Consider the following 13,971-nt stretch of genomic DNA (forward strand, 5'->3'; position numbering starts at 1 on the left):
GCTGACAGGGCTCGGAGTTGAGGTGCGCCGGAAGCCGTGGGAGGGGGAGACTCCATCACCACTGCAGAAGGGTTGGGCGGGGTCGATGCGGGAGACTCGGGCCTCCGAGGCTTAGTGGACTGTGGTACCCGGTCTCCCTGGTCTGGTGCGACACTCAGGCAAGTAGTGGCTGGTGCTGCGGAGGTGGACCCAGTGCAGGTGGGTCCTGCGTTCCCAGACTCACTAGTCCCCACCCTCACCTTCCAATCACAGGTATGCCAGTGACCTGCATCTTGGATGCAACCGGTATGTTGGGGTGCGGGGCAGTGTGATGGAGAAATAAACGACAGGAGCAAAGGCTTGGCGGGTGCAGGGAGTAGTCGGAAAATGCGCCGGTTTTTGTTTGTATCTGTAGGCAGCAGAGATTGTGTGTACCAGAGACGCCTGCCCCATAGGATGAATGGCACCTTTAGGAGCCAGGGAGCGTTTTGACTGGTGGAGAGAGATGATCTTAAAAGGACTGAGAACGTATTCCAGTGTTATTCAAGAAAACAAGACTAAAATGAAGTTGGAACGGTGAGGATGGAAGCCAGGAGGCTGTTGCAGCTGACTCTGAGACTGTTGTAATGACTGGACAGAATCAGGAGGAGCAGAGAGTGAAGTCATTAGATTTTGCGTAGCAGTTTGAAGTTAGAATCGTCAAGGCTTCCTGTATGGTTGTGAAAGTAAAGAGTGAAGGATTGTCAAGTATTTCCTTTTTTCCATATCACAAAGATCTGAAAGAATGAGAGTGGTTAAGTCAGTGATGGTAGGATCAAGAATTGGGTTTTGGACATGGTGAGTCCAAGGTGTCACACAGTATAGTTAACAGATGGGCTGGTAAGGTACTCAGGTCAGGTCAGGAGTTCTGAGGAAGAAGGACGTTCTGAAGACCTCAAACACAGGGATTAGACTAAGAGAGAGAATTATTGCAGGTGGTAATTGTTGTGATCTTTGATGTGAGAAATCGGAAGCCTGAGTCCCGTCAAGTTTTCAGTTTCACTCAGGATCATGTGACCTAGCCCAAGAATGAATTTTGGGTATTAACCCCTGCTTGAGGAGGTTCAGAAATTCAGGTACTGTGATAAATGCTTTCTGTGCTTTGTACTTCCTGCCTTCCTAGTAAGTGAGTTTTCCTAGGTTTCTGGCCTGCACTGCGGTATCTTTTTCTCCAGGACTTGGTCTTTTCTTCCCCTTTCTGGGAAGCAGCCACTGCTGTTTTCTGATTCCCTCACACAGGTTTTCTGGGCGCCAGGTGAGGTTATAGATTTATTCCTAAATTCCCTATGTTCCCTAATTCTCACTGCCCAGAGGCTTGCCAGGAAGGGCTTGGGCATCAGGGGTCTAAAGCTCAGCCCTATAGAGCCCACTGTTTGTTTTCTCCTTAATGGGATGACTCTGTCCACAGCCCATCGTTTCTAGGCTCCAAGTTCAGTCACCTTTCTCTGACATTTTCTTAGCTCAGAAGTGTATATCATGAATTTCAAGTCATCATGGTCATTATGGGACCCACTGGATTGTCCTTGCAAAGCGGTCGTTTTTTCCTATTTTTCTTCTGGTCTGGCATAGGCTTTTGCACTCACCTGTCCTTTCCCCACTGACTTATGTTTCCCAGATTCTTTACTGTTGCTGAAGTGTGTGGCAAGGGAGAAAACGCTGGGCACCTGACTGAGAGGGCATGACTCTCGCCGTGGCAGAACGGGCTTGGATCAGCTCTGGTGAGTGAGAGCTGGAGAAGGGAATGGCTTTCCAGACTTTTTTCAGACTATTCCAGAAACTTGATTTGTGCCCATTAGTGTTTGATGTCAAAGCCAGAGATCTATCTTTTCTTCTCCATCCTGGATACTTTTGTCATTTCTGTTCTGCGTTATTTCTGACCTAGGGCCCTCCTCCCTGACTCTCTAATACAGGGGTCTACTGTTCCCTCTGCAGTGTTCTCTAGTTGTGAACTGAATTAATTTAAAGTCATCAGATGCATACATATCCTTGAACACTAGGAACATGAGCTATTCCTGGGCCTCGACATACATTACACATTTGTTATTAGCTAAACCTTTCTAAAAGTCATTTGTAGGGGATTAATTTGGAGACTCTGCCTACCTTTTCTTCCTGTACTACACCTCATCCTTTGTCTGTGATGAGGCCTTCCCTAATCTATGACCCTTGGATGCCAGCATTATATAAAAAACTTCAAATTGGGGCTGGAGAGAGGGTTCAGCGGTTAAGAGCACTGACTGCTCTTGCAGAGGACTCAGGTTCGATTCCCAGCACCCACATGGCGGCTACAAACCGTCCTTAACTCCAGTTCCAGGGGAATCCGAAGCCCTCTTCTGACCTCGGTGGCATTGCACGACACAGGTGCACTCACATACACACAGGCAATACACTCGTACACGTAAAATAAAAACAATAAAATTTTTTTAAAAAACTTTCAAATCGATCCTTACTCTCTCCTGCTAACATTAGTTAGCCTAACCCCATGAATTTAATCTTGCGTATACTAGATACAGATTTGTGATGGGGTCGTTCCTTTCCACCAGAGTTAGACTGTACGTTCTCAGTGTTTTTTTCATTTTCTTTTTTCTTGCTTTCAGGTTATTGGTGTGCAGTGAAGGATGAAGAGGTACCTTCTGAACAGAGCATTTCTGTAGGAGTGGCACATGTTAGTACTCTCAAGGAAGGTTCCTCCACACAGACAAGTCACTCTTGTGACGTATGTGGCCCCGTCTTGGAAGATATTTTACATGTGGATGAACACCAGGGAACATACCATGGACTTAAAACTTACTCTTGTAGGACATGTGGGAGACAATTCCAGTTCAGTAAAAACTTTCACCAGAACTTAAAGCATCTTAATGTAGAGAAATCTTCACAAAAAGATGAAGGTAAGGTCTCGTTAGTTAAGAATTTCAAAGTTTGTGCAGAACCCCAGTCATCAGAGAAGCCCTTTGCATGTGAGGCAGAACAGAAGAACTTCCAGGATAGTTTGATTGGTCAGCAACAAAAGATCACCCACAGCAAGAAGAAAGCAAAGAGCACTGAGATTGGGGTGGGTTTTCACGTTGGACAAATGCATTACAAGTGCAGTGAATGTGGGAAAGGTTTCAGCCGAAAAGATACACTTGTTCAGCACCAGAGAATTCATAGTGGAGAAAAGCCTTATGAGTGCAGTGAATGTGGGAAAGCCTTCAGCCGCAAAGCCACACTTATCCAGCACCAGAGGATCCATACTGGTGAAAGGCCTTATGAATGTAGTGAATGTGGAAAAGCTTTTAGTCGAAAAGACAACCTTAGTCAACATAAGAGAATCCACACCGGAGAAATGCCTTATAAGTGCAACGAATGTGGGAGATACTTTAGCCATCACTCCAACCTAATAGTACACCAGAGAGTTCACAATGGATCAAGGCCTTATAAGTGCAATGATTGTGGGAAAGTCTTCAGACACAAGTCAACACTTGTTCAACATGAAAGTATCCACACTGGAGAAAATCCTTATGACTGCAGTGATTGTGGGAAATCCTTTGGTCACAAATATACCCTCATTAAACATCAGAGAATTCACACTGAGACAAAGCCTTTTGAGTGCACCGAATGTGGGAAATTCTTTAGTAGAAGCTCTGACTTCATTGCACACCAGAGGGTTCACACTGGTGAAAGGCCTTTTGTGTGCAGCAAGTGTGGAAAAGACTTCATCAGAACCTCCCACCTTGTTCGGCACCAGAGGGTTCACACTGGAGAAAGGCCATATGAGTGCGGTGAATGTGGAAAAGCCTACAGCTTAAGCTCCCACCTTAATCGGCACCAGAAAATTCATGCTGCGAGAAGACTTTAGGAGTGCTTTGAACAGAATGGTATTCAGTCAGGTGTTGAATCTCATACTATATAAACATTTATGTTGGGAGATGCCTTATGCGAGCCGGATATGTGGGAAGCTTTCAAGAGCTGTGTTGCACTTTCTGACCTGTTCAGGTAATTTACCATGGTTCTGACTCTGTCAATAACTCTGGTTGAAGTAGTCTGAACTGCAGCTTGCTTAACCCAACATCCCCTGGGAAGACAGGACTGTCGTCTCTGCCCAATCCCTATAGTGAATTATGAGACACTGACATAGCTAAGCATCCCCATTCTCTCATATCTGACTGGTTTAGGTGTGGACATGACCTACTTTTAGCCAAGAGGTCTGTGTTATAGTCTCTGCATGGCTTGCAGAGATGATTTACTTATGAATGTTGTTATATTAAATGTTTTATCTAAGATAGTGTTGTTGTGTGATCCAAACCACCCTCGAACTTCTCTTTCTTCAGCCTCCTTAGTAGCCGGAGTTTAGGCATCTGACACTATTCCCAGCTCTTAATGAGCTTTGAAATGGGCTTTCGACTTTATCATCGAGCCAGAGCAAATACTTGCCTCATGTTAACTCTGGTTTCTGATAAAGGCATTATAATTTAAGCCATATTTAATCTTGGGAGAGGGGTTGCAGTCTAGAGTGAATTGAAAACAGAGTTTGATTCTGTCAAACTAGAGATACACAGTCTGTGTTTCAAATGGGGCAGTGGGTTTGTGGAGAACAAATTCTCAGTCCAGTTTTAGTATTACCTTCTATTGTTGAAAAAAAGCTTCACCAGTAATGCTTTAAATATTTTGGGGTCTGACGACTGGATTGCAGAATTACTTTAAGTTCTGTATATGACTTTGAGGAAGATACTACTTTTGGGACAACCTGCCATGGGTTTGGGAGCAGTATGATTTGAGTATCTTGCTTCCAGCACATGCACTATATATCCTAGCCCGATTGAGGGGAAGCTGTTCCAATCTCCATGACCAGAATGTGGTATACAGGTCACTAGCTATGTAACTCAAAGCTCCACAAGACCAAAAGAAACAGTGGAATTACAGGGAGACTTCAGTATACTAGAGAGGAAAGTTCCTGTGATAAGAACATCGTCAAATATTGTAGTCACTGTGACTATGTGAGACCAGAAGATTTATAGAATTCCTTAGCCCTTCCGGTGCTGTGTAACTTAGGACCAACAGCAGCAGACTGTTTTTCCTAGATTTCTATGCCTTCCTGAGGGCTTCACCTAAAGTCTTTGCTGTGTAGACAGTAATTCTGAGAAGAGCATAATATGATCCAAAGACATAGCTTTGGTTAGTAGACAGAATTCCTAGTGACTGTTGGAAATGGCCTTGATTGCTTACCAGATTTTTCCCTACTGAGGAAGATGATTTCCTAAAGCATTTGGAGTAAGGTGGTAGAATTACTTACTGCTATACACTTGTCTGGCTTTCCAGTAGAAATGTGTGATTTAGGTTTTAAAATGGGCTTAACTCTTAATAGGTTTGTTGAAGTATAATCAAACATACTATATATGATATATAATTAAAGCGTATAAGTTGATATATGTGTATTTACTGAAAAACTACATCAGCAGGGATGTTGAACATACCCTAGAGCTCCGAAACTATCTTGTTCACCTTCATGACTCTTCTTAGTGGTCTTCATATACTTTCACTGAATTCTTAGGCAGCCACTGATTCATTTTTACTGTCCATAAATATATCTTCAGTGGGCTGCAGAGATGGCTCAGTGGTTAACAGCACTGGCTGCTCTTTCAGAGGACCTGAGTTCAACTCCCAGCACCCACAGAGCAGCTAACAACCATTTGTAGCTCCAGTGCCAGGGAATCTGATGCCCTTTTCTGAACTCCATGGGTACTGCATGACATCGGTGCACTTACATACATGCAGCCAATACACTCATACACATAAAATAAAAAATATTCTAAATAAATATATCTTCAAGAGTTTTATGTCAATATAGGGGGTTTTTGTTTGCTATTAGGCTGCATAATTGACATCTTATTTGTGTTGTATATGTGGACAGCTCATTTATTATTGAATATTAGTAGTAGTATGGGTTTACTACAGTCGATTTATCATAACTGGTATTTGCCTCCCACCTCAGCTTCTAAATATTAACAGAAAAGCTGTTGCAGATACTCATGGATGAGCTTTTATATGAATGTTTAGCTGAGAACATTGTAACAAAAATACTGAAGGTATGACCTTGAATCTTTCTGGTGATTTTAGTAAATGTCCTGGAGAAGAGGAAAATACAGAGAACTGTGAAAAGACTTAAGATTTGATTTGGGAAATTCTCAACCCGTCTTAATTGCAGAAGGCATGGAAATTAAGAGATTTTTTTTTTCTCATGAAAGCATGTTTTAGAGAAGTAGCCAAGAATTTGTCAACACAGAATTTTTTTTCAATATTTTTAAAAAATTATTGAACTTTTGTACATTTCATACCACAGTTCTTAATCAATTTAGAACCCCCCCCATCCATGTTCCCCAACTCCCCACAGGATCTTGTGTATTCCACTATACACGTTAAGTCCTATCCAGTCAAGTATTTGCACCCAGATGTCCTTTGGTACAAATTCATCCACTGGAGTCTACTCAGCCTATCTGGAGATTATAACTAACCTCAGGCAACATCTTCCATGCAGCTCTTAGAAAAAGATTCCTACAAAGTAGTGAAAGTGCAGGTCCTCTAGAATTGGCATCCCTGCCCTAATCTTCCACGGTTCTCTTCTGTGGAGCATTCAAAAAGAGGAAACATGGTCCAAAGTTGACAGGTGAGAATAGATTTTCCTGGTGGTGATGTCATACTGATGTCTGTGTATGACTTCAGGGTGTGCAGGTTTGGCATGAAGAAGACTGTATGAGTGAAGGGCACATAGATACATGTTATAAGTGTAACTTCGTTAGGACCAGCTCTAGGGACATTTTACATGGTTACCTAAAATCTAGAGGAAACCCACTCAGCTGAGGCCCTGATCTTTCCAGTGGGAAGAAAGGATATTTGCATGTTGGGACATTTGCATTCTCTGATGTCAGCTTTTCATCTGTAGGGAAATTACCCTTATTTCATACTATCAGCTCCATTCCTTTGGTCTGTATTTACTTTGCTTAGTGATTCTCAAGAAAATTTTCCACATCAGTTCTGCTGATGGTCATTTTTCCTGATATGTCGTTTTTGCACTGAGGTATCAACCTAACAAGTCCTTGACTCATACAGCACTTCAGGTCCTCCAGATAGCCATCTTGTCTCCTGCTACGTGTACATAACTGTTTTGCTGGAGGCTACATGTTGATGTGGATGGGAAAATAACACCAACAATACACTGGGAAAATCACTGGACACAGCGGCCCTTGCTGTGGGCTCAAGTGAATGAACAGAAACACGTGTGGAAGAGTGATGAGCCCAATAGCTGCTTCTACGCCAGAGAAGTGCCAAGAGCATGAGCTGACTCCTCAGCAATCATCAGAAGGGTAAAGGACAGGAGGGAGCCGCAGGAGGAGCAACTGTAGACCACCTTGTAGTAGTCAGCTGTGTATTAATTACTTTTCTGTTGTTGTGATAAAATACTATAACCAAAAGTAACTTAAGGAAGAAAGGTTTTCTTTAGCTTATGGTTCCCGAGGAAGAATCTATAATGGTGAGAAAGGTGTGGCATGGGGACAGGTGTAGGAAGCTGGCTGATCACATTTTGTCCATAAACAGCAAATAAAGAGAGAGAACAGGAGGCGGGGCCAGCTATAAACCCTCAAAGCCCACCTCCAGTTACGTACTTCCTCCAACAAGGCTTCACCTCCTGAAGGTTCAATAACCTCCCCCAAAAGCACCATGAACTGGGGAACAAATGTTCAGATACAGGAGCCTATGGGGGACATTTCTCATTCAAACCACCACAAGCAGATAAGACCCACTAGCTGTACTCTTCTAGTTGATAATGCCACACACATCACAAAGAAACACCACCATGCTGATCCACCTGCCCTTTGGGGGCTCTGTCCTTTGAAGGGCTTAGAGACCTCCTTGTTATGCTCCAGGCCTAGATAACTCATCTCCAGCTCTTCTTCCATCCCATCTCGTGTGTCCCTCTTCTAAGACGGCCGTTTGTGTAGAATCAGACCTGACATGCCTTGTAAAGATATATCTTGGGCTAGAAGACAACCACTTAATCAGGAAATGGAACAGCCCCCCCAATCTATGTCCTCAGGTGGAGATAACCAATGTGATCTCACAAAGTCAGGACATGAGCAGAGCGTAAGTGTGGGTGGGCAGTGGGAAGGGCTGGCTCGAGTGACTTTGTCTTGTCTTTCTGCCAAATCTTCAGTCTCTGTGTGCTCCATCTGAGGCTTTGCTATTTCTGAAGCGCCTCCCACAGTGTGTAGGTTGTTTCTATGGTAACTGTAAACAAACCTTTGAGTCACCTGATCACAAGCACTGCAAATAAAATGATAAAAATGACCTCATAATGGTCATATGTTCAGAAATTGAGTCCAGTTTCCTCTAGACTTTGAGAATCTTGACCGAGTGTTTGGATGTGAACCATGGAGCTCTGAGGAGGAGGAGGGTCCAGAAGCCTAAGAACCAGCACTAGCAACTGGGGTTAAAAAAAAAAGGAATCACAGTCTAAAGGACTAGTGTAGAGGAAGCTTGTGTATTCAGGCTGTAGACTTCGGGGGGCGGGGAACTGTGAGCAGGAGGGGCTTCTTTCAAGCAGGTTTTTACATTTAAACTTCCTAAAGGGGAAGGCAGCCTTCACACCATGGTAGCTCACCCAGCTAAGCAGGACTAGAGTTCTCTGGTATGGAAATATGACACTGGTCATGGTAGGCACTGTACAACAAAGGGAATTGAAAAAAATCAACATACTTGGGAGTTTTGAAAGTTCTACCCACTTTGAGCTGTTGTGGCTTACCCGGATGTCTGGGACACTCATGGGAAGATGATACCAGTGGCTCTCTTCTGCCACAGCTGTGAAGATGGAAAAACACAGTCACAGTGGTTGACTAGATGCTTTATCCTAAGAGCTGCTGTAGCCTCTGAGGCACTTTGAAAGATAAAGACTAAAAGTCTCTGTGCTTGAGAATCGAGTATTTGTGTCGCCCTCTGCATTCAGAACAGTGAAGTGTGAAGTGATTCTAAAGAAGAAATAATGGTCAGTGTTCCATCACAGAATGAGACGCGTGGACTGTACCTGTGTGAGATCTGTGGAAGTCACTCTGCCCAATTCTGGTCAAGGATATTTGTCTTCAGAGGCACACAAATCTGTGAAAGAACATGCAGTGTAGTGACAGTGATCAAGCAAGCTGAGATCCAATATTCTCACTGATAAATATTTACTGACAGTTTCAGTATACAATGGCAAATAAGGTTTTTAGAAAATAACTGTATAAGGCTCAAGGGGAGGGCATGGGAACAGGAGGAGCTGACTGCTACTAGCCAACAGAGAAGGCCTGAGCCTAGGAGTGGTGGGAGGGACTAGAGATGCTCCCAAAGCAGGGGGAGGGGCATGGCAGGATTTGGGCAGTTCACCCAGGTGGGCTGCAAACTAGCCAGGTCCCCTAAAGCAGCCTCAGTGGGATGGGTCCAAGGCCCAAGGAGAGAGGATGGGAATAGAGCGTGTGGCTCCCACTAGCCAGTAGCGAAGGCATGAGCCCTGAAGTTACTCAAGATATGTTTGGTCCTGGCAATCATTGCACACTGCACCTTCCCTTCAAGGTCATGATCCCAAATTCAGGAGGGAGAGCCTGCATCCCAGAGCCACAATACCACTGATGATCATACAGAATCAGTTACTATCTCTATAACTGGATCACACACATACTGTAACAGGAATATTTTTTACTCCAGAAACAATTCACATCCTGTTTTGTTCCAGGGTTAGGTGATTTTTACATTTCATTCTAATCTTTATTGTAGGCATGGAAGCAAGATAAGTACACTGAAGAAATAAGACTGAAAAGTTAGTCTCTGTGTTGCTTAAGGCAATGTGAGTATCTGATTTATTACAATCTTAAGCACCATCACGGGTCCTCTTCACTCCCTAGGGATTGCTCACCTACAGACAGCTTCCGTGACACACACCCTTCCCCTCCAAGTAAGTACAATATGTAAGATAAAAATTAAATAAGAAGAATACATTTGTACAGGCTGTGGGTAGGAGGGGCAACTTTTCAGGGAGCAGTGAGCTCTCATTGGGGACGGCACTGCAGACTTCCACCATGGAAGCAGAGAACAAAGGGGCCTGTTAGTCGCTGCGATATCTCTAAAGAACCCCCCACATACACACCATATCTCTAAAGACCCCCCACATGCACACCTTTTTTCCAGTGTACAGTTAACTTTAACGTTGAGGTCCTAAATTGGAACAATGATACTGTCTCTACCTTTTCACAAAAAAAGTTAGCAAGGTGTCATTAATTACTCAAGACCTTGCTTCAGTTGATGGAGGTGGAGATGGGCTTGATGGCATGGAAGTCTAGGGTCAAGGTTCTATGTTTTTATGGGGTCGGGTCATTGTTCATTTGTATATTCAGTGAAGTTTTGGAGCCTGATGCCTGCAGAAGTCAAAATCTGGTCAAGTTTTGATGTTACACTCACAGAACCCTCCTCAGAACTGAAGCCCTTTCTGATCCAGCTCCCTGGACACTCTCTGTGCTCCTGACACCCCAGGAGAGACCTCCACAGAAATACATTCTATCCTGTGCCTCTATGGATACACATGGTCCACTTAAAAGTTTCTTGAAGTTACTGATGGAAAAAAGTGTTTTGTTTGGGGATGACGTCAAGTCCCTTAGGAGACACTCTCATTGCCGCCTCGTGTGACGTGATCATGTGGACCACAGGGGAGGTGAGGTCTCAGCATATCAAGTCACCCTGTCATGTCGACGCCTTCCTACGTGTAGGCATGCTGTTTGTGCCTCTGGCCACTGAGTCATCCAGCACCTGTCATCAGAGGGGTATCCAACTTTCACAGGGGAGTGGCTTTATTTCAGGGCCCCATTCTGTAGAGGACAGGAAGTCGCCTGGAAGCTGGGTGAGTGCCGCTCTCTGAACTGATCCTTGAGGGAGAGGATCATATACAGGGTGAATGCGTGGAGTAGGTGATAGGCTTCTTGAACTCTGGTCTCCCCTTCTTGAGGCGCTCACAAAGGGGATTATGGTGTGTGCTCTGCTAATGCAAAGGCTCTCAGTGGCTGAAATGCTTTCTGTTTTAGTACTGTTTCTCCCTCCCCTTTGCTATGGGAAATCGATTTTGTGAGGTGGTGTAATACTTAGCAGAACTTAGTAAATTAGGAGAACAGTTCCCACAGATCAGAGAGACTTGCTTTTCTGTGCATACCGCCTTCTCCAGCTCTGGGTTCCTGAGAAAGATGGTGGCTTAATTCTCTCTACTGGGAACACCAGTGCCTGGTCAGTCGTACAGTGACAAGATAGTTTTCCTTGTTACAGCACAACACAGTAAGGAGAACTTTATTTTATAATCATGTCTATACAAGCAGACGAGTCAGACACCTATAGATTCAAATTTCAAATGCTTCTAATGAGGTTTCTCTCTTTTCCCTCACAGACAAGGCTCATTACTGACATGTCTGCTGTTTCTATTTCCAAGTAGCAGACTGCTCAAGTCTTCCAGGTCCACTTTGGATCCTTCTGGGGTCCTGATATATTTACATATATCACATCTTTATTGTCCTGTCAGGTAGTAAATAGCATACGAGCAATCTATGGACATAAACTCAATGTAATGTTGCCTTTTCTCAAGGTATAATATTTTAATTTTTTATTATATATATGTGTGTGTACACATATCATATATATGGAGAGAGAGAGAGAGGCTGTTCATTTGCTTGTGAACCATGTGTGTTCATTGTCTGCAGATCCAGAGGAAGACATTGGCTCCTCTGGAATTGGAACTACAGACGATTTTGAGGTGCAAGGTGGGTGCTGGTACCCAAACCCAGGTCTTCTGTTAGAGTAGTAAGTACTGTTTACTACTGATCCATGTGTACAGCCCCTACGTATTAATATTAAATCAATAATTTATTTTAAAAGAAATATATAAAATTTATGTATATCATCCTACTATTGAGTCATTACTGAACTCACTATAGAAATTTTTAAGTAAAAATGGTTTTGTTTGCTGTAATGTTACATCGTTGTCTTCTGGTATTTACATTTTGTACCTAAATGATATGAGTCTACAGAATCTGTTATGAATTAACATGAAATTTAAAGAAATATATAGGAAAGTAGTATAGAAGACAGACCAAAATAAAAAATGGCAAGATGAAAAGATTATTTTTAAATTCAGTTAAGGTACATTTTAAGATGGGAATTGTTATCATCTGTCCTGTGCTCTGATGGTTACTATCTTCCTTGGATCTAGATACTCTGCATTCTGATGTATTCCTTCATATGCCTGGAAAATCTGTATTGCCTTTGCATATAATGACACTCATCCTAAGAGTCTCACCACGAGAGACTCTGGCACAGGGCAGTTGTGAAATTTAAATCAGGTATTTGTAAAGTGCTGAAAAGCAATGACATCTAACAAGTCCAAGTTTATGTTTCACTGTGTTGACACTACTGTCTATTTCTAACTCAAAACAGGAACATTTTGAATCTTGAGACACTTATTAAAGAGACAATTTATTACACATTAATGGAAAATACTGGCTCCTGGGGGCATAGTATTTAACATGCCATGAAGAATGTAGACCTGCATGTTTATCAAGGGTTCGCACGATCTGATACTGAGTGACATTCTCAGCAAGATGACAAAATGGACTCCACAGCCTTGGCCATAGGATTCATCTCCCTGTCTCAGACTGCACTTGGAATCTTGGGAAACTTGGCCCTGCTTTGGCACTTTATCCTTAGTGAGTTCACTGGGATCAAGGGGAGGCCCACAGACCTGATTGTCAAACACCTGCCCTGGGCCAATTTCATGGTTCTTCTCTGTAAAGAAATCCCTCATACAGTATCTGCCTTTGGTCAGGCATATTTTCTAGATGGCATTGTGTATAAACTTGTCTTTTATTTTCACAGAGTTGCCAGAGGAGTATCTCTTGGTTCCACAGCTCTGTTGAGCATCTTTCAGGCCATCATGATCAGCCCAAGGAGTCCCAAGTGGGCACAACTCAAGGCCCCACGGTCATTGGTTTCTCCCTGGGCCTATGCTGGGCCCTGCAGCTGATTTTGAATGCCTTTGTTCCCACAAATTTGACTGCCATCGGGGTGGGGGCGGTAAAAGAAATCTTTCTGGGTTTAGAAATCTTGTGTACGGTGGTATGGTAGAATCTCACAGTGTAAGATACACATTATGCAGTCCTGTTGGCTTCCACTGATGGGGTGTGTTTGGGACTCATGGTATGGGCAAGTGTCTCTATGGTCTTTATCCTCCTTAAGAACAAAAAGAGGGTCCAGCATATTCACAGATCCCACCCTGCCAGTTCATCTCCTGAGACCAGAGCCACACAAAGCATCCTCGCCCTAGTGAGCAGCTTTGTGCTCTTTTATATAGCCCCTGTCTTCTTAACACTGTGTTTTGGCCATCCTTAAGAAAACTGCTAGGTGGTTGTTCAACACCAATGTAGCCTTGGGTACCTGCTTCTCAGCATTCTGCCCCTTTCTGCTTATCAGACATTACACGAACACTTCCAGGCTCTACTGTTACTGTTCACATCAGAGCAGGCTATCCTAGTGCAGTCAGATAGAAGTAAAACTCAAGCCCTGTGCCTTCTTTCCACTCATTTTTTCTGTTCAATTTTATTATGCTATGTCAATAGGAACCCCTGTCTTTAAGCTCACATCTAGAAAGGACCCATTCTGTGAAACCATTTACAATATAGTTCGGTATTCAGTAAATGCCTAATTATGGTACAAATATTAATATAAATTTTATTAGTTGCTTCCAGGGAGAATATTGAATTACCAGAGATATTTAAACACTGAAATTTAATGGAGTTTTAGCAATTCTATGAAATATGAAGGAGATCTTTTTTGATCAAAGAACTCTTGTGAAGACAAATGATAATCACTGAAGGTCTGTCATTAGATCATTTTCAAAATAAGATAATTGAGGGTCAAGTC

General features: G+C 43.1%; 1 protein-coding gene across 5 annotated transcripts; it reads left to right on the plus strand.

The window, feature by feature from the left end:
• On the plus strand, positions 1–4,883 carry Znf134 (zinc finger protein 134). 5 transcript variants are annotated; one of them, XM_029558479.1, is made up of 4 exons: positions 1–198; positions 395–555; positions 1,634–1,736; positions 2,613–4,883. In XM_029558479.1, the coding sequence occupies exons 3-4, from the start codon at positions 1,697–1,699 to the stop codon at positions 3,851–3,853; spliced, it is 1,281 nt and encodes a 426-aa protein (XP_029414339.1). In that variant the 5' UTR covers positions 1–198; positions 395–555; positions 1,634–1,696; the 3' UTR covers positions 3,854–4,883. The 5 variants fall into 5 exon arrangements, with proteins under 5 accessions (XP_029414339.1, XP_017651027.1, XP_029414341.1 ...); XM_029558480.1 differs by having other exon boundaries at positions 170–252; XM_017795538.2 differs by lacking the exon at positions 395–555.
• The last annotated feature ends 9,088 nt before the right edge of the window (positions 4,884–13,971 follow it).

Source organism: Nannospalax galili, unplaced genomic scaffold (genome assembly GCF_000622305.1).
Source record: "Nannospalax galili isolate Female #2095 unplaced genomic scaffold, S.galili_v1.0 scaffold649, whole genome shotgun sequence".
Lineage (NCBI taxonomy): Eukaryota > Metazoa > Chordata > Mammalia > Rodentia > Spalacidae > Nannospalax > Nannospalax galili.